Source organism: Mizuhopecten yessoensis, unplaced genomic scaffold (assembly GCF_002113885.1).
Source record: "Mizuhopecten yessoensis strain PY_sf001 unplaced genomic scaffold, ASM211388v2 scaffold10823, whole genome shotgun sequence".
NCBI lineage: Eukaryota > Metazoa > Mollusca > Bivalvia > Pectinida > Pectinidae > Mizuhopecten > Mizuhopecten yessoensis.
This window is the reverse complement of record NW_018408739.1, coordinates 227,434-241,970: the sequence shown is the minus strand read 5'-3', so window position 1 is coordinate 241,970 and position 14,537 is coordinate 227,434. Positions and strand designations below refer to the sequence as shown.

The 14,537-nt window shown below is 35.5% G+C and overlaps 1 protein-coding gene across 1 annotated transcript; it reads left to right on the top strand.

Moving 5' to 3' along the window:
• Positions 1-225: 225 nt before the first annotated feature.
• Positions 226-10,705, top strand: LOC110462705 (BTB/POZ domain-containing protein 6-like). The gene is made up of 3 exons (XM_021516807.1): positions 226-370; positions 8,510-8,781; positions 9,249-10,705. Exons 2-3 carry the CDS (start codon positions 8,516-8,518, stop codon positions 9,862-9,864), a joined length of 882 nt encoding a protein of 293 aa, XP_021372482.1. The 5' UTR covers positions 226-370; positions 8,510-8,515; the 3' UTR covers positions 9,865-10,705.
• Positions 10,706-14,537: the final 3,832 nt, after the last annotated feature.

Here is a 14,537-nt window from a genome sequence, read left to right as displayed (position 1 = left end):
GTGACTTTAATTATTCCTAGTTCTACATTCTTTTAAGAGAGGAATGACAGTAAATAGTAGGATTTAATTACCCCTTGAGTGCCTCTGAAAATTTCTAGTTCTACATTCTTTTCAGAGAGGAATGACAGTAAATAGTAGGATTTGGATACCCCTTGAGTGTCTTTGAATAATTCGAATTCTACATTTCTTTAGGAAAAGAATGACAAGAAGAAGAAGGATTTGATTTCCCCTTGGGTGCCTCTGAATATTTCTAGTTACCAGGAAGATGTGATACTAGTAAGTCTAGGCCTACGTTCGATTTCAGAGATTATCGGGTTGTGAGTGACTTCAGTTGAGCACACGTGCAACGGTTTTAAACAACGACAAAGAGGTATGTACTTTGATAATACCATGATCTAAATAACATACGTACTTATTATTCGTGAAGTGGTATGCTACACTATATTTAATCGTGGAATGACGTCATCAGATATTCGAACTGGATGTTTATAAACAGATAGTGTAAGAAGTGTGTGAATTGTGATTTCAGATATAGTTAAAGACAGCTTGTTATTGAGGTTTTCTATACATAAAGTGAAAGAATTTCCTAGGACTACAGGTAAAATAAAGTGTTAAACTTTCTCTAGCAATATCAATATATATATATACTACAGAATCCAGGTAATATAAATATATGCTATACATAAATGTAACACAATGACGTGTAAGGTTATATTGTTTGTACGTGTATGCTACATATAAGTTTTGTACAAAACAAAACGCGAGCAAACATATATAAGTAAGTTATAGGAGGCTTTTAGTAGTAGAATGTTAAGGTAATATATGTACTATATGCACATGAAATAAAATGTTATATTGTGCATTACATGTTTTAGCTAAGATACTCGGTGATCACTAGACCGTTGATCACTAGACCATGATTATAGGGATGGGGGCCTACAAAGGGAAAATAGCTAATATAACGATGCGAGTAATAAGAATTACAACTTCCATAATTTTCCATTTCAGTAAATTTTATTGAAAGATCAAAAAGATTGGACAACAGGCTATGCCTATAAAAGTCCTCTCCTAGCCATAATTACAAACAAGTATAAACTATATTACATGAAGTAGTTACAGAAATAGTGATGCAAGGGGAGTAACTCCCACAGAAGTACTGTATCTGTATATCACTGGAAGACCTTACATTTGAGTATAAATTCCAGGGTTGGAGGAGTGCGCTTATAGTTTATATTGTTTCAGTTTGTAGTGCTGTCTTAAAGCTTTTAAGTTCTTGCATTTTGACGAGGTCTTCTGGTAGGTTATTCCATTCTATTGTTGTTCGAGGAAAAAATGAATTTTTCAATATGTCCGTATAACACTGGTAATGTCGGTAATTTTCACTATTTTTTGATCTGGTACGGGTGTTTGATGAAGTCAATATGTGATCTACAGGTATGGCCACTAGCCCCTTCACGATCTTATAAAAAAGGGCAAGCCGATGGTCTCGCCTGCGATCCTTTAGTGGTGTTAGTTTTAGAGTGTCCATCACTTCTGTTACACTGCTGTCCCTTCTATAGTTTGATGTTATAAATCGGGCAGCGCAGAGTGGAATTTGCCTTGATGGTTGTGATACGTATATGAGAGTCCCAATTCATGGAGTTGTGAATGGTCACCCCCAAGTATGGATTTTCTTCCACTTCTTTGAGTAATTGGCCCGACAGTTGGTAGTTGTAGGCACTAGGCGACTTGGATCTTGATGTTCTCAGGATATGACATTTCGACGCGTTGAAAGACATACCCCATTTCGTTGCCCATTCTTCCAAGGACTTGAGGTCTTTTTGGAAGTCCAGGTGGTCTTGGAGGCATCGAATTGGACGGTATAGCAGACAATCATCAGCGAATAGACGTACAGTAGATGTTACGCAGTCGGGCAAGTCATTGATGTGGCAGAGGAAGAGTATAGGTCCCAGGACCGTCCCCTGGGAACCACTGAATCTACCTTCACTCGTGTTGAATGGCTGCCGTCTACAAATACTCGTTGGGTCCGTGATGCCAGGAAGGCCTTGATCCATTGTAGGATGTCGGGGTTCACACCGAAATTCTCTAGTTTATACAGGAGTTTTGAATGGGGAACCTTGTCGAAGGTTGAAATCCAGGATGGCAGTGTCCACTTGTAGCTTCCTGTCGTACATGCTGATGATGTCATAGGTGGTAATCAGCAGCTGGGATTCACAGGAGTGTCCTGACCTGAGGCCATGTTGTAGATGTGTCAGGATGTTGTATTCCTCGAGATGGTTCCTGAGGTGGCGGCAGATAATATGCTCAACCAGTTTACAATACACACACGTGAGCGACACTGGCCTGTAGATGCTGGGTTGATGGCGTTAGTTACCCTTCTTAAAGATTGGTGTAATGTTGGCATTCCTCCAGTCATCAGGGAGTTCACCGGTCAGAATCGATTGTTGGGATGTATGGGTCATTGCCGGGGCAAGTTCGATTGAGCACTGTTGAAGGACACGATTTGGAAGGTTGTCTGGACCGCTAGCCTTACTGACTTTGATTTCGCTGATCAATTCTCAACTCCCTTCTCATCTATAATGAGGTTCCTCATAATGGGAAACTTTGGTGTGGTGAGAGGTAGGAGATCCGGATTGGGGGGCTCCTTTGTGAACACCGACTGAAACTGTCGATTTAGGGCCCCCGCCTTGTCTGTACTGTCGGTGAGTAGTTTGTTACCCTCTTTTAGTGGAGCAATTCCGATGTTGTCCTGCTTCCTGGCCTTGATGTATCGCCAGAAGGGTTTGTTGTTTTTCTGCTCAATTCCTGCCTGCAATGTCTGCCAACCCATGGTAGCTGATTTGTTTTCGTGGAGGTCAATTTGGATGGAATGCGCTCGTCGATAATGGAATTTAAGCCGTTTTTGAATTTCGTCCAGTTTTTCTCAACCGATTCACTAGAATTAGTGATTGTGTCACTGAGGTTTGTCGCATCCTCCTTAACAGCCATCCAGTCAACATTCTTGTACATCAGTACTTTAAGCGGCTTCTTCTTGTGGTACACAGGTTTGATGTCCTCGTCTATCGTTACCATATCATGGTCCGATATACCGTGGATTGTCTGTACATGTTTTAATTAAATAAATCAATAAATATATAAGCCTCATCTATTGAGACCAAGGATCACCCCCAGTGTTAGACAGCAAGAGATCAACAAGCTACTAGGGATTCTGACCATACAAAATCCTTAGCCATACACTGGCTTAGGTCATTCACCCCAGCAGACCTTGGATCCACGCCATGCAAAACTAGGAGATTTTTGGTAATACAATGTATATAGTTAAATATTTTCAAAAGAAGTCACTATTGTTTTCATCATCATCCAACCACCTACATTCATCAATTTATTTTATCAATTTATAAAGTAAGAATTATTTTATATAGAAAGACTTGTAAGCAAGATGATTTTTGTTATGCACAGTACAGTAACAACTAAGGGTGGTTAAATACTCTCTTTGTATCAGTTATAAAGACTGATACTTTTTCAAGTATAGTAGCATTAATATCATCACTACATTGTTAACAACCATTGAGTAAGACATTTATATTGTTATGCATATGATCAGCATTCGGTAAGGAGTTCATCAGAACATGTCTTTGGTTATTAAAATTTTGACATTCAAAAGAGTAGTGTTAGGGGGTTTCTTGATCCTGCCTGCAATCACAAGTAGGTGATCCAGACAAGTGATCAGTATACAGGTCAAAGTTCAAGTTACTGGCCTTATTTCGTAGTTGGCATAAAATAATATTAATTTTTCTGCATCCTGAATATTTAAATATGAGGGTTATATCATTATGAGGTTTGTTCAGGTTTTTTAGGTGTTTTTTAAACTGAGATTGGGACTGGGAGTTCGTAATAGTAGGGTCCACTTGATTATACTTGTTGAGAGTGGCAGGAAAGTAACTGTTAAAATAATTATCTGTTCGACAGAGAGGCGGATTAACAATTATATTTCCCCTTAACTCTTATCTTGTACTTGTAATATCATTAATAAATGGATCTATAATATTTAATAAGTAAGATGGGTTGTCATTATGCAGAATTCTATGCATTAAAATTATTTTTTGTTTATTTCTTCTTTCAGCTTATGTTTCCCATTCTAATTTTTCATAAAGTTTCTCATGAGACGTTCCTCGACGTAATCCTGTAATTATCCTGGCTGCATCTAATTGGACTGTTTCGAGAAGTGTTTTTTCCTGTTCTGTACAATTGTCCCATAAAACACTTGCATATTCTAAGATTGGCCTAATATACGAGGTATACATTATAATAAGTGATTTTTTTATCTACAGAATTTTTTAGACTTCTAAGAATGTTTATTCTATTATATGCCTTATCATAGGTTTTTTTGTATGTGTTTAGCTCATTTACCATCTTCAGTGAAAGTAAGACCAAGATGAATGTGAAATCTATTGTTAGTTAGTGGTTCATTCAAGAAAGAAATAGGTGGGTGATTTGGTTCTTTTTTCCGAGTAAAAATAACAGTTTCAGTTTTTGCAGCATTACATTTCAAGTCCCACTTTTTTACCCATGTACTTATATTCTGAAGATCATTTGTTAGACTTTCTGCTGCTTGTATTGGATTATTATCAATAATTATATAACAGCAAATAATTTAATATTATTATTAACTTGATCTGTTATATCATTAATGTACAGTAAGAATAAAAAAGGCCCAAGAATTGATCCCTGAGGAACTCCAGCATTAACATTAGTAAAATTTGAATAGTGGCCCTCTGTAAACACTCTCTGTTTTCTTTCAAATAAATAGTCTTTGAACCAAGATAACAATTTTCCTTTGATTCCATATGACTCTAATTTGAATATAAGACCATGATGCCATACCCTATCGAAAGCTTTGCTCACATCACAAAATACAAACCGCACTTCTTTACTCCTATCTAAATTACTTACTATTATGTGATATATAAATACAAGCTGATTTACAGTCGAGTCACCTGGTAAAAATCCAAATTGATATTTGGATATGATTTCATTATCAATAAGGAAGTTATATAAATTTTTAAATATATTTTTTTCAACAATTTTACTATAGCATGATGTGATTGATATTGGTCTATAGTTTGTAACTTCATTCTGTGACCCTTTACCCTTGTAAATAGCATTAACATTTGCCAATTTCCAGGATGTTGGTATTTTTCCAGTTTCTATGGTTTTATTAAATAGCAATTGTAGCGGAAATGGAAGAACGAAGCTGCTTAATATTTTTTGGTATCATCTCATCTGGACCAGGCGTTTTTTTATCATTAAGGATTTGTAATTGGTCTAAAACATCTTGCTCAGAAATAAAAATATAATCTAGTTTAGAAGGAAAATTATTAATCAAGGGAGGTAATTGTTCAAGATCAGGAGAGGAAGTTGCTATAGATGAAAAGTAGTTATTTAGAGTCACAGCTTTATCAGTTGGGTGTTGAATGCCCATTCCTTCGTCATATATTGGTGGTATACTTTTCAGTTTATTATTAAAGTTTAAAACAATTTGGCAACTTTCCACCACTTACTAGGTGGTACAGATATATCATATAAGGATCTCTGGAGATTTTCAAGATAAAACTACTTGGCATTTCTTATCATATCAATAGCTTCATTTCTAATTAGTCTAAAAGTTTCAGAATAAGTCTGACTATTACTATTTTTTGCTTTTTTTGTGAATTCTATTTTTCTGACTTAATATCAACCTTATTGTATTGGTCATCCTCGGTTTGTCATCTGGACGGATGGTTATCAACTTTGAAGGTATACATTTAACAATTTGATCAGAAATAGCTTCAGTAAGTATATTATTAAATTCTTTAGTGTTGTTTGTTTGTGAGATTGCTAACCAGTCTATTTCATTCAAAGACATATTCATTTTTCCCAAAATCTGCATGTTCATACATCAGTATTTTTCTTGTATGATCTATGTTTAAAAACTGAATAAGAAGTAATAAAACTAATAGGTGAATGGTCACTACACAACTTTGGACTAACTAATGTACTTTGAATCAAACGCCTGTTGTTTGTGAACAATGCATCTAGTGATGTAGAGCTATTTGTAGTTATACGTGTAGGTTCCTTTATCATATTTTTAATATTATACTTTGTTAAGAGCTTAGAAAGATAAGAGTTAGGTCGTAGTTTTAACATATCGTTATTTATATCACCTGTACTAATTATATCTAGTGTTGTGTTTGTTGCATTTTCAAGAATTGTATCTCATTTTGTCCAGTACTCAACATTTGCATCAGGGGGTCTATATATACACACAAGTATAAAATTATGATTCCCTGCACAAACGTCAATCTATAATATTTCAATATCATCATTCTTTAAATCATGTCTCCTTTTGGTTAAAACTGTATCTTTATAATATACTAAAATCCCCCCTTCAAATCCTGTTAATCTATCCCTCCTATGTGGTTCACAAGGATGTGAATCAATCACAATGTCATTACGATGTATTTCCTGATTGAGATGTGTCTCTGTCAAACAGATAATATCAATATAATCAAATATATCAAGCTTGTTACGTACTGATCTTACATTAAGATGGATTATTTCAAGATTGCTCTGGGGCCCAGGATTTAATTCTACATCATTACTCAAAATAACAATTTCACTAAGGACAAACATTTTAAAATTATTGTTGTTAACTAACATTACTGAATAAGACAAAAACATATGATAGTGTATAAGGGGAGGGGGTGAAGCTCTCCAGCTCTCAGTTCAAGTAATAACCTAATCAGAGAGATACTAGTCAAGTCTTTCTTGAGATGCCCGTGTATCTCAGTACATATATTTAGGTGCATATCAACCGTTTTCAAACTGAAAATATTTACTCAGACACACGGGCAATATATAATGATAAGTTGGAGTGTGATTGGCGATGATGACTATGATAACACTTTTTTGACGAGTTATTTACATGTACATGATATGAGGCATATAGTTCTAATATAAAAGAAAATTTACATCTATATGTAAGAAAGAAGTAGGTTAACATATATACAAAAAACAACAAAAATGTCAGTGTCATACCGACAAAGTTTAACTCACAATCAGATCATCGTTTATGTGGTTCCCGTCATGATCAACGTATCATCTCCTTATGACACAGATGCTGAAAAATGATGTTTGTGCAAACACATATTGGAGACCAAGATCCAGATTCAAAGCATGTGCATATGCTTGCCATAGATAGAGGATTAGGCGATATAAACTGTTACTATTTATAGTAACACACATAATAGGCAGAAAAGATTACCAATACAAAGTCAGCCCATGACACGTGTAGGGATTTAACGTATGCAAGCATAGATAGGGAGAGAGTAATTTTTTTTTTAGGAATATACAAACGTTGAGGTTTAACCATCACTGTCAAGGTATGTTACGATTTTAACCTGACGCAATAAGTTATTATGATGTAGGAGTTACACTGATATCAGGTAGCTATAGAGTGATATCATTGTACGTATGCTTATACTACTGTATGTAAGGGAATGATACACTCATCATGACAGGATATCCGTAATGGAGTCATTGATTGGTTTCTTCATGTTGAATAAAGGTTTCATAAACTCAAAACAATATTTGTATATACAGATTTAGTGACAATTCTATAATTAGATACTATGACCACTGTAGAGAACGAGCATACACTAACAAACGTGTGTACCTGTTTACCTCACACAAGCAATACAAAATGCAGGTATATCCATACACACAAACATTCCCGAAAGCAGAGACCTTTATATCACATGGGATATATACGTCTCTGTCAAGAGGTAACCGTTAATTGCATAATTAAATTAGATATCTATATTCATATTATATTTAACGTTGACATTATTCGAAGACATTTCACAGAAAGTGATACATAAAGGAGCGTTTTGCGCAATGATGTACTCCTTCTTACAAATAAACATATATGCAGATATATACTTGGGTCTTTGAATTAGGATGGCATATTGCATTTGCTTGTATACTACAGGACATTCAGCTGATCACACACACACAAACATGTACTAACCGATCACACTCTCTCTCTCTCTCTCTCTCTCTCTCTCTCTCTCTCTCTCACACACACACACACACACACACTATACACACAGTTCTGTTAAACATGTAATGTTGTTATAATAAAACATTTAATATACTGTCATACAACGTGTTGTATGTTTGAATACCCCGGTCTTCATAATTTACTTCACAATCAAAAAAATCTAAAACGTAATATGTATTTTAACATACTAGTTTCTTTCATAATGTATTTTAAAATGAGATATCCTGAAAAGGAAACAGCACAAATGCCTAAGACACGTACTTTATGACTTAAAAACCAGATTTCTTTTATTCGTAATCATTAAATGTATTCAAACATATTATAATATAATATTAATATCAAAATGTATGTAGTTATGCGGGCAAATGAAATACAAACAAATAACGTATGTTCTTTTTTCATGTTTAGGTTGCAATGGCATCATCTCACGATCAGTCACCAGAACGAGACTGGCAAGTTGGTAAATCCCTGAACCATTGTCTTGATTATCTCTTCACTTCCGGTCTAGCTTGTGACGTCACCTTTCTGATCGGAGATGAAAAAGAAAAGATTTCCGCTCATAGAACGATTCTTCTCAGCAGGAGCCCAGTGTTTTATGCTATGTTTGAGGGAAATCTGGCAGAAAAAGAGTCGATAATTATTCCTGATTATACAGCACGAACATTTTCAATGTTTTTGAGGTAAATTACAAAAAATCAAAAACATGTAAATAAAATAAAAATAACAGAAGTCGTCATTCAGCCGACTTGGGGGTCATTTGTGTGTAGAATTCGGGTTTTATATTTGTTGAAATATCAAAACAATAACACTTCAGATGTTGGAAACAAATTATTTTAATTGAAGTACGTTTCCCAATATGTATTTGATGATGCTAGAACAGTTTCCGTCAATTGAAATAGACAACATAAAAATCGGATCAAGGTCTTTGAGGCTCGCTGACTTATGTGCAGGTTTATGTGGTCTTATGCTTAGGAATCATACAACAAGTACAGTTAGTATACCATTATTTCATAATGTGTAATATGTTTGAATAAAATGTTTTGTTTTATATAGTTAAATGACATAATCTTTAATGCTTGATGTTAGTTTTTTGTTGATGTTGGTTGATAAAAAATTATTTACAGTTTTTTCCCCTTTCAATCAACAGATATCTGTATACAGACGAAATACAACTAACCGTGGAGACTGTCACATCTGTGCTGTCAGTCGCGAGGAAATACATCGTTGATAATCTCGTCACAAAGTGTGAAACATTCCTCAAGGATTCTTTGACCACTGAAAATGTATGCCTACTATTGGAAGAAGCCCATGTTTATACGGAAGAAAGCCTAAAGGAGGATTGTGTACATGTGATTACAAGATCACCGGAAGGAGCGCTGAAGTCAACCAGTTTCGTCGACCTTTGTGGCGTCTGTGTGAAGAGTATTACAGAGTCAGACGATTTAGCGGTGGAGGAGAGCGTGGTGTACGAGGCGATGATGCGGTGGTCAGAGGCGGAGTGTGGACGTCAGGGTCTGGAGGTGACGGATACAAACAGACGGGAGGTACTAGGGGACATAATCTACACAGTCAGGTTCCCTATCATGGAGCATGCTTACTTCAGGAAAAAAGTGCTTGTAACAGATATTTTGTCATCGATGGAGTCACGTGACATCATGCGCTATCATGAAGATTCTAAAGGATTTCCATGTAAAGAATTCAATAAGAATTTTAGAAGAAAAAAACGTGTTGAATATGATTTTGATGAAGATTATAATTATTAATACATATATTAAAAGACATCATCGCCATGGAACATATAATGTTTTGAGTTACCAACAACTTTGATACTTTCCATTAAGTTAGCATTTGAGATTAAACTGTGATGTATACGTCCCGAAAAGCAAAACAAAAGATATTTATTCATTTAAAACGACCCGCAGACCTGTTTTCGATGCGATTCTCATTTACTACTACGCAACAATCTATGTAACCTTAAAGTGTATTTAACATTTATTTAACATTTCATCAACTTTCATATTTCTGTTCGATTAAATAGTAGTTTAGGTCGATTTGAACGTTTGCATTGATTTTTAATTTGTTAAAAAATCTCACTGATTTAAGATTGCTTAAGGTTTTCTTCTTCTTTGAGATTTCCCATTACTTTAATATTGCTTATGGTTTTTTTCAACTGTAATATTTCTAATTAATTTAACAATGCTTTGACATTGCTCAAGGGACCTCAGTCTTGATTTGGCCGTTCATTTAACGTTTCTGCGATTTGTATTAATCTAAAAGAGGGGGACTTATATGACGGTCGCCGTTACGACTGATTAATTATTGCTTGAAACTCATTCCATTGATTTACCACTGCACGAGCTTTTAATCAACTTTGAGAATAATCAATCATTAAATATCAGTTTGGTTTTCCTGTAGTTTGATATTTTTTTTATTGTTTTAACATTGCCAGATGTTATTCTTAAATCTGATATTTAAACATTGCTTGAGGTGTTGATTTCACACTAAGTTCTCCTTACACTTGGAAGTTCTCGAATGATTGAACTTCGCTTCAGGTTTTGCTCAATTTGGTATTTCTTATTGATTAAACTTTGCTTAATGTCTCAATCTGTATTATTTGTAATTATATTAATTTTTGAGGTTTTCGTTCACTATACATTTCCTTAACATGACGATGTCTAATACAGGGTAGGAATGAGTAAGTATCGTGCAATGCATGTATAACGAAGCGTATCATTTATTGTCTGTTCGATTTTTCAATATAATGCAAGTACATTGTTTCCAATTCAACCTATGTTCCAATAATATTGTTATCACTGCCACCTACGTCCCAATGATATTGTTTCCAATTCAACCTACGTCCCAATGATATTGTTATCACTGCCACCTACGTCCCAATGATATTGTTATCACTGCCGCCTACGATCCAATGATATTGTTATCACTTCCACCTACGACCCAATGATATTGTTATCAATTCAACCTACGTCCCAATGATAATGTTATCACTTCCACCTACGACCCAATGATATTGTTATCACTTCCGACTACGACCCAATGATATTGTTATCACTGCCGCCTACGTCCCAATGATATTGTTATCACGTCCACCTACGACCCAATGATATTGTTATCAATTCCACCTACGTCCCAATCATAATGTTATCACTTCCACCTACGACCCAATGATATTGTTATCACTGCCGCCTACGACCCAATGATATTGTTATCACTGCCGCCTACGTCCCAATCATAATGTTATCACTTCCACCTACGACCCAATGATATTGTTATCACTGCCGCCTACGACCCAATGATATTGTTATCACTGCCGCCTACGTCCCAATCATAATGTTATCACTTCCACCTACGACCCAATGATATTGTTATCACTGCCGCCTACGACCCAATGATATTGTTATCACTGCCGCCTACGTCCCAATCATAATGTTATCACTTCCACCTACGACCCAATGATATTGTTATCACTGCCGCCTACGACCCAATGATATTGTTATCACTGCCGCCTACGTCCCAATGATATTGTTATCACTGCCGCCTACAACCTTATGATAAAATGAAAAGGCAAAGCCTTAAAAGAGCGAAGCTTTTGTTGATTGCTGATATTTTCCGATTTAGAATGAGATAATTTTGATACTGCTTTCAGAATAAGGCAAGATAAAATTTATTTAAAGTCGGCTAGTCGAGGGATAACAATAAAAAATAAACTCTAATGAGATTAAGACCGACATAACAATAGGGGATATCGGGGCAAATTCTGCATTTTTTTTTTTATTAAAGTCCGTTCTGGGAAGTATGCCAGCTCGTCCGTTTTTGAACATTATTTAATTTCCCTGTCGGATGATCGGATGACCGAGCGAACCCCACCATAGTATTGAAGCATTAGTTCAACAGTTAATGACATTTGTGATGGGATAAATGATGTGATATGAACCTGAAAAAGTCTAAGCCTTTGCTTCGAGTCAATAACATCTTTTGAGGATCTCATTACATCATTTGAATGATTAATTAGGCTGGAAACTTTGGACCATGAAATTCGATGTCGAGGCATGATCATGCTATTGATATGTATGCTTGATTACGTAGGTATCGAATAGCATTGGTATGTAATAATACGAAAAAGCAAAGCCTTAAAAGAGCGTAGCTTTTGTTGATCTCTGACATTTACTGATTCAGAATACTGCTTTCAGAATGAGATAAGATAAATCTTTTTTAAAGTCAGCAAGTCGAGGAATAACACTAAAACATAAGGTCTAATGAGATTAAGACCGACATAACAATAGGGGAGACCGAAGCAAGTTCGGCCCCTGTTCGGACAGGCATTCGGGTAAGTTCGGTCCCATTGGAATCAGCTTAATCATGACATTATAAAAGCCTGCAACGTCAGATTTTATCGCCAATTTTACGACTGTTTATGTGTTACATGGGCCGAGCTTGCCACGGTATCATTGGCCGTAACCGTCCGGGCCCAAACTGATATTTCAATAAACTTTTACAGTACAGCAATATGGTAGGAGTGCTTGGCTTTACTTTTATGTACATGTATATCATTTGAAGCTGTCAGTGTGTTACACGTTTGACCGTAAAAAAATAGCAATTCCGATTACAGAAAGTTCGCATAACTAGAAGCGAGATCATGATTTTGTTTCTACTCTCTCAAAAGAAATTTTCTCCTGTTTAGTAATTTTGCATTAGAGTTTTCCTCGCCATTTTTTCGTGTGAATGCCCAGCCAACTAAACTGCTAAGATCTTTAATTTGTAAATTCTAGCTCAAAAACAAAAATATCTCCCGTATGTAGTTTTTTGTATCGTTGATGATTGTTAAAAATGTATTCACAATACAATTTGTGCATCAATGACGCCATTTTTAAAGCTAAAGTAGATATTTGTTCTTGTGCGTAACGTATATGATGGGTCGGTGGCGCAGTGGATAGCGCTCGTCTTCACCAAGATGACCGGATTCAATCCCGGTTACCTGCCCAACATCGGGTTTTTTTTCCGGATACTCCGGCTTCCTCCCACATTAAAAATAAAATCCTATGCGTGCTTCCGTCAGGTCACAAAAAGAATGATTGAAATAAAGTGGGAAAAAACCGTTTGGTCATTGCTATAGAAAAAAGTGCATATTACATATTTGTCGATAAGTCTATACAAGTAAATGTATAGAGAGCTTAGTTAAAAAAATGAAATTAAAAAAAGAAAACATTGGATTACTTTGATGTAACTGAGATTGTCGTTATATCGATATTTATAATTCTTGTTCCATCCTAAAACACCGGATTGAATTTAAAATTGTGTAACTGTCACTGAGATTTGACGGGTAATAATGTCAAATACAATTAAACAGTTTCTGTCTCTAACTAGTTATAAATCGGCATGCGTTATGAAAAAGTAATACATTGTACGTTGCTGAAAAGGGGCGTTGAACTCGGGCTCGTTGTCTGGACAATTATTGTTGATTTCGACATAAATGAATTATCCATTGTTTCTTTTATGAGTGGTGATGCCTACATAAATTATGTAAAGACTATAACCAGACTTTCAAAAATGTTAATTATTTTGTTCATATTCTCAACAAATGGAAATCAAAAGCAGATGAAATTTTAGACAATGAAAAATAAATGGACACGTTGACCTATTGGTTTAATGCGGCTCTTTTTGAAAATATCTCCCGGTAGATATATTAACAGAACCTGGTTGATGACAAAATATGATCTTCAGAAAACATCCGCGTTTTTACTTTTTGTGCCTGTGGCAAAAACTGAAATTAAAAAGTCATGAAGCACCGACAAAGAGATAAATGCAACGGCCATCAGTTCCAAGATTTTCCGGTTATTTTTCATCCTTTCGGAAATAACCGATGAGTGCCGATGGAGTGGGACGTGATTGTGACGTCACAGTATGATAATCTCTGAACGACGTTTCATGTCTGCTAGTATCAAAATGTACGACCAAATTATATTGTTATCACTGCCGCCTACTACCTAATGTCATTGTTATCAATTTCAACTACGACCAAATGATATTATTCTCAATTTCACCTACGACCCAATAATAGTGTTATCAATTCTACCTATGACCTAATGATATTGTTATCAATACCACCTACGTCCAAATGATATTGTTATCAATTCCAGCTACGTCCCAATGATATTGTCATCACTTCCACCTACGTCCCGATAATATTGTTATCACTTCCACCTACGTCCCAATGTTAATGTTATCAATTCAACCCATGACCTAATGATATTGTTATCAATTCCACCTACGACCCAATGATATTATTATCAATTCCACCTACGACCTAATGATATTGTCATCACTTCCACCTACGACACAATGATATCGTTATCAATTCAACCCACGACCTATTGATATTATTCTCAATTTCACCTACGACCTAATACAATTGCTATCA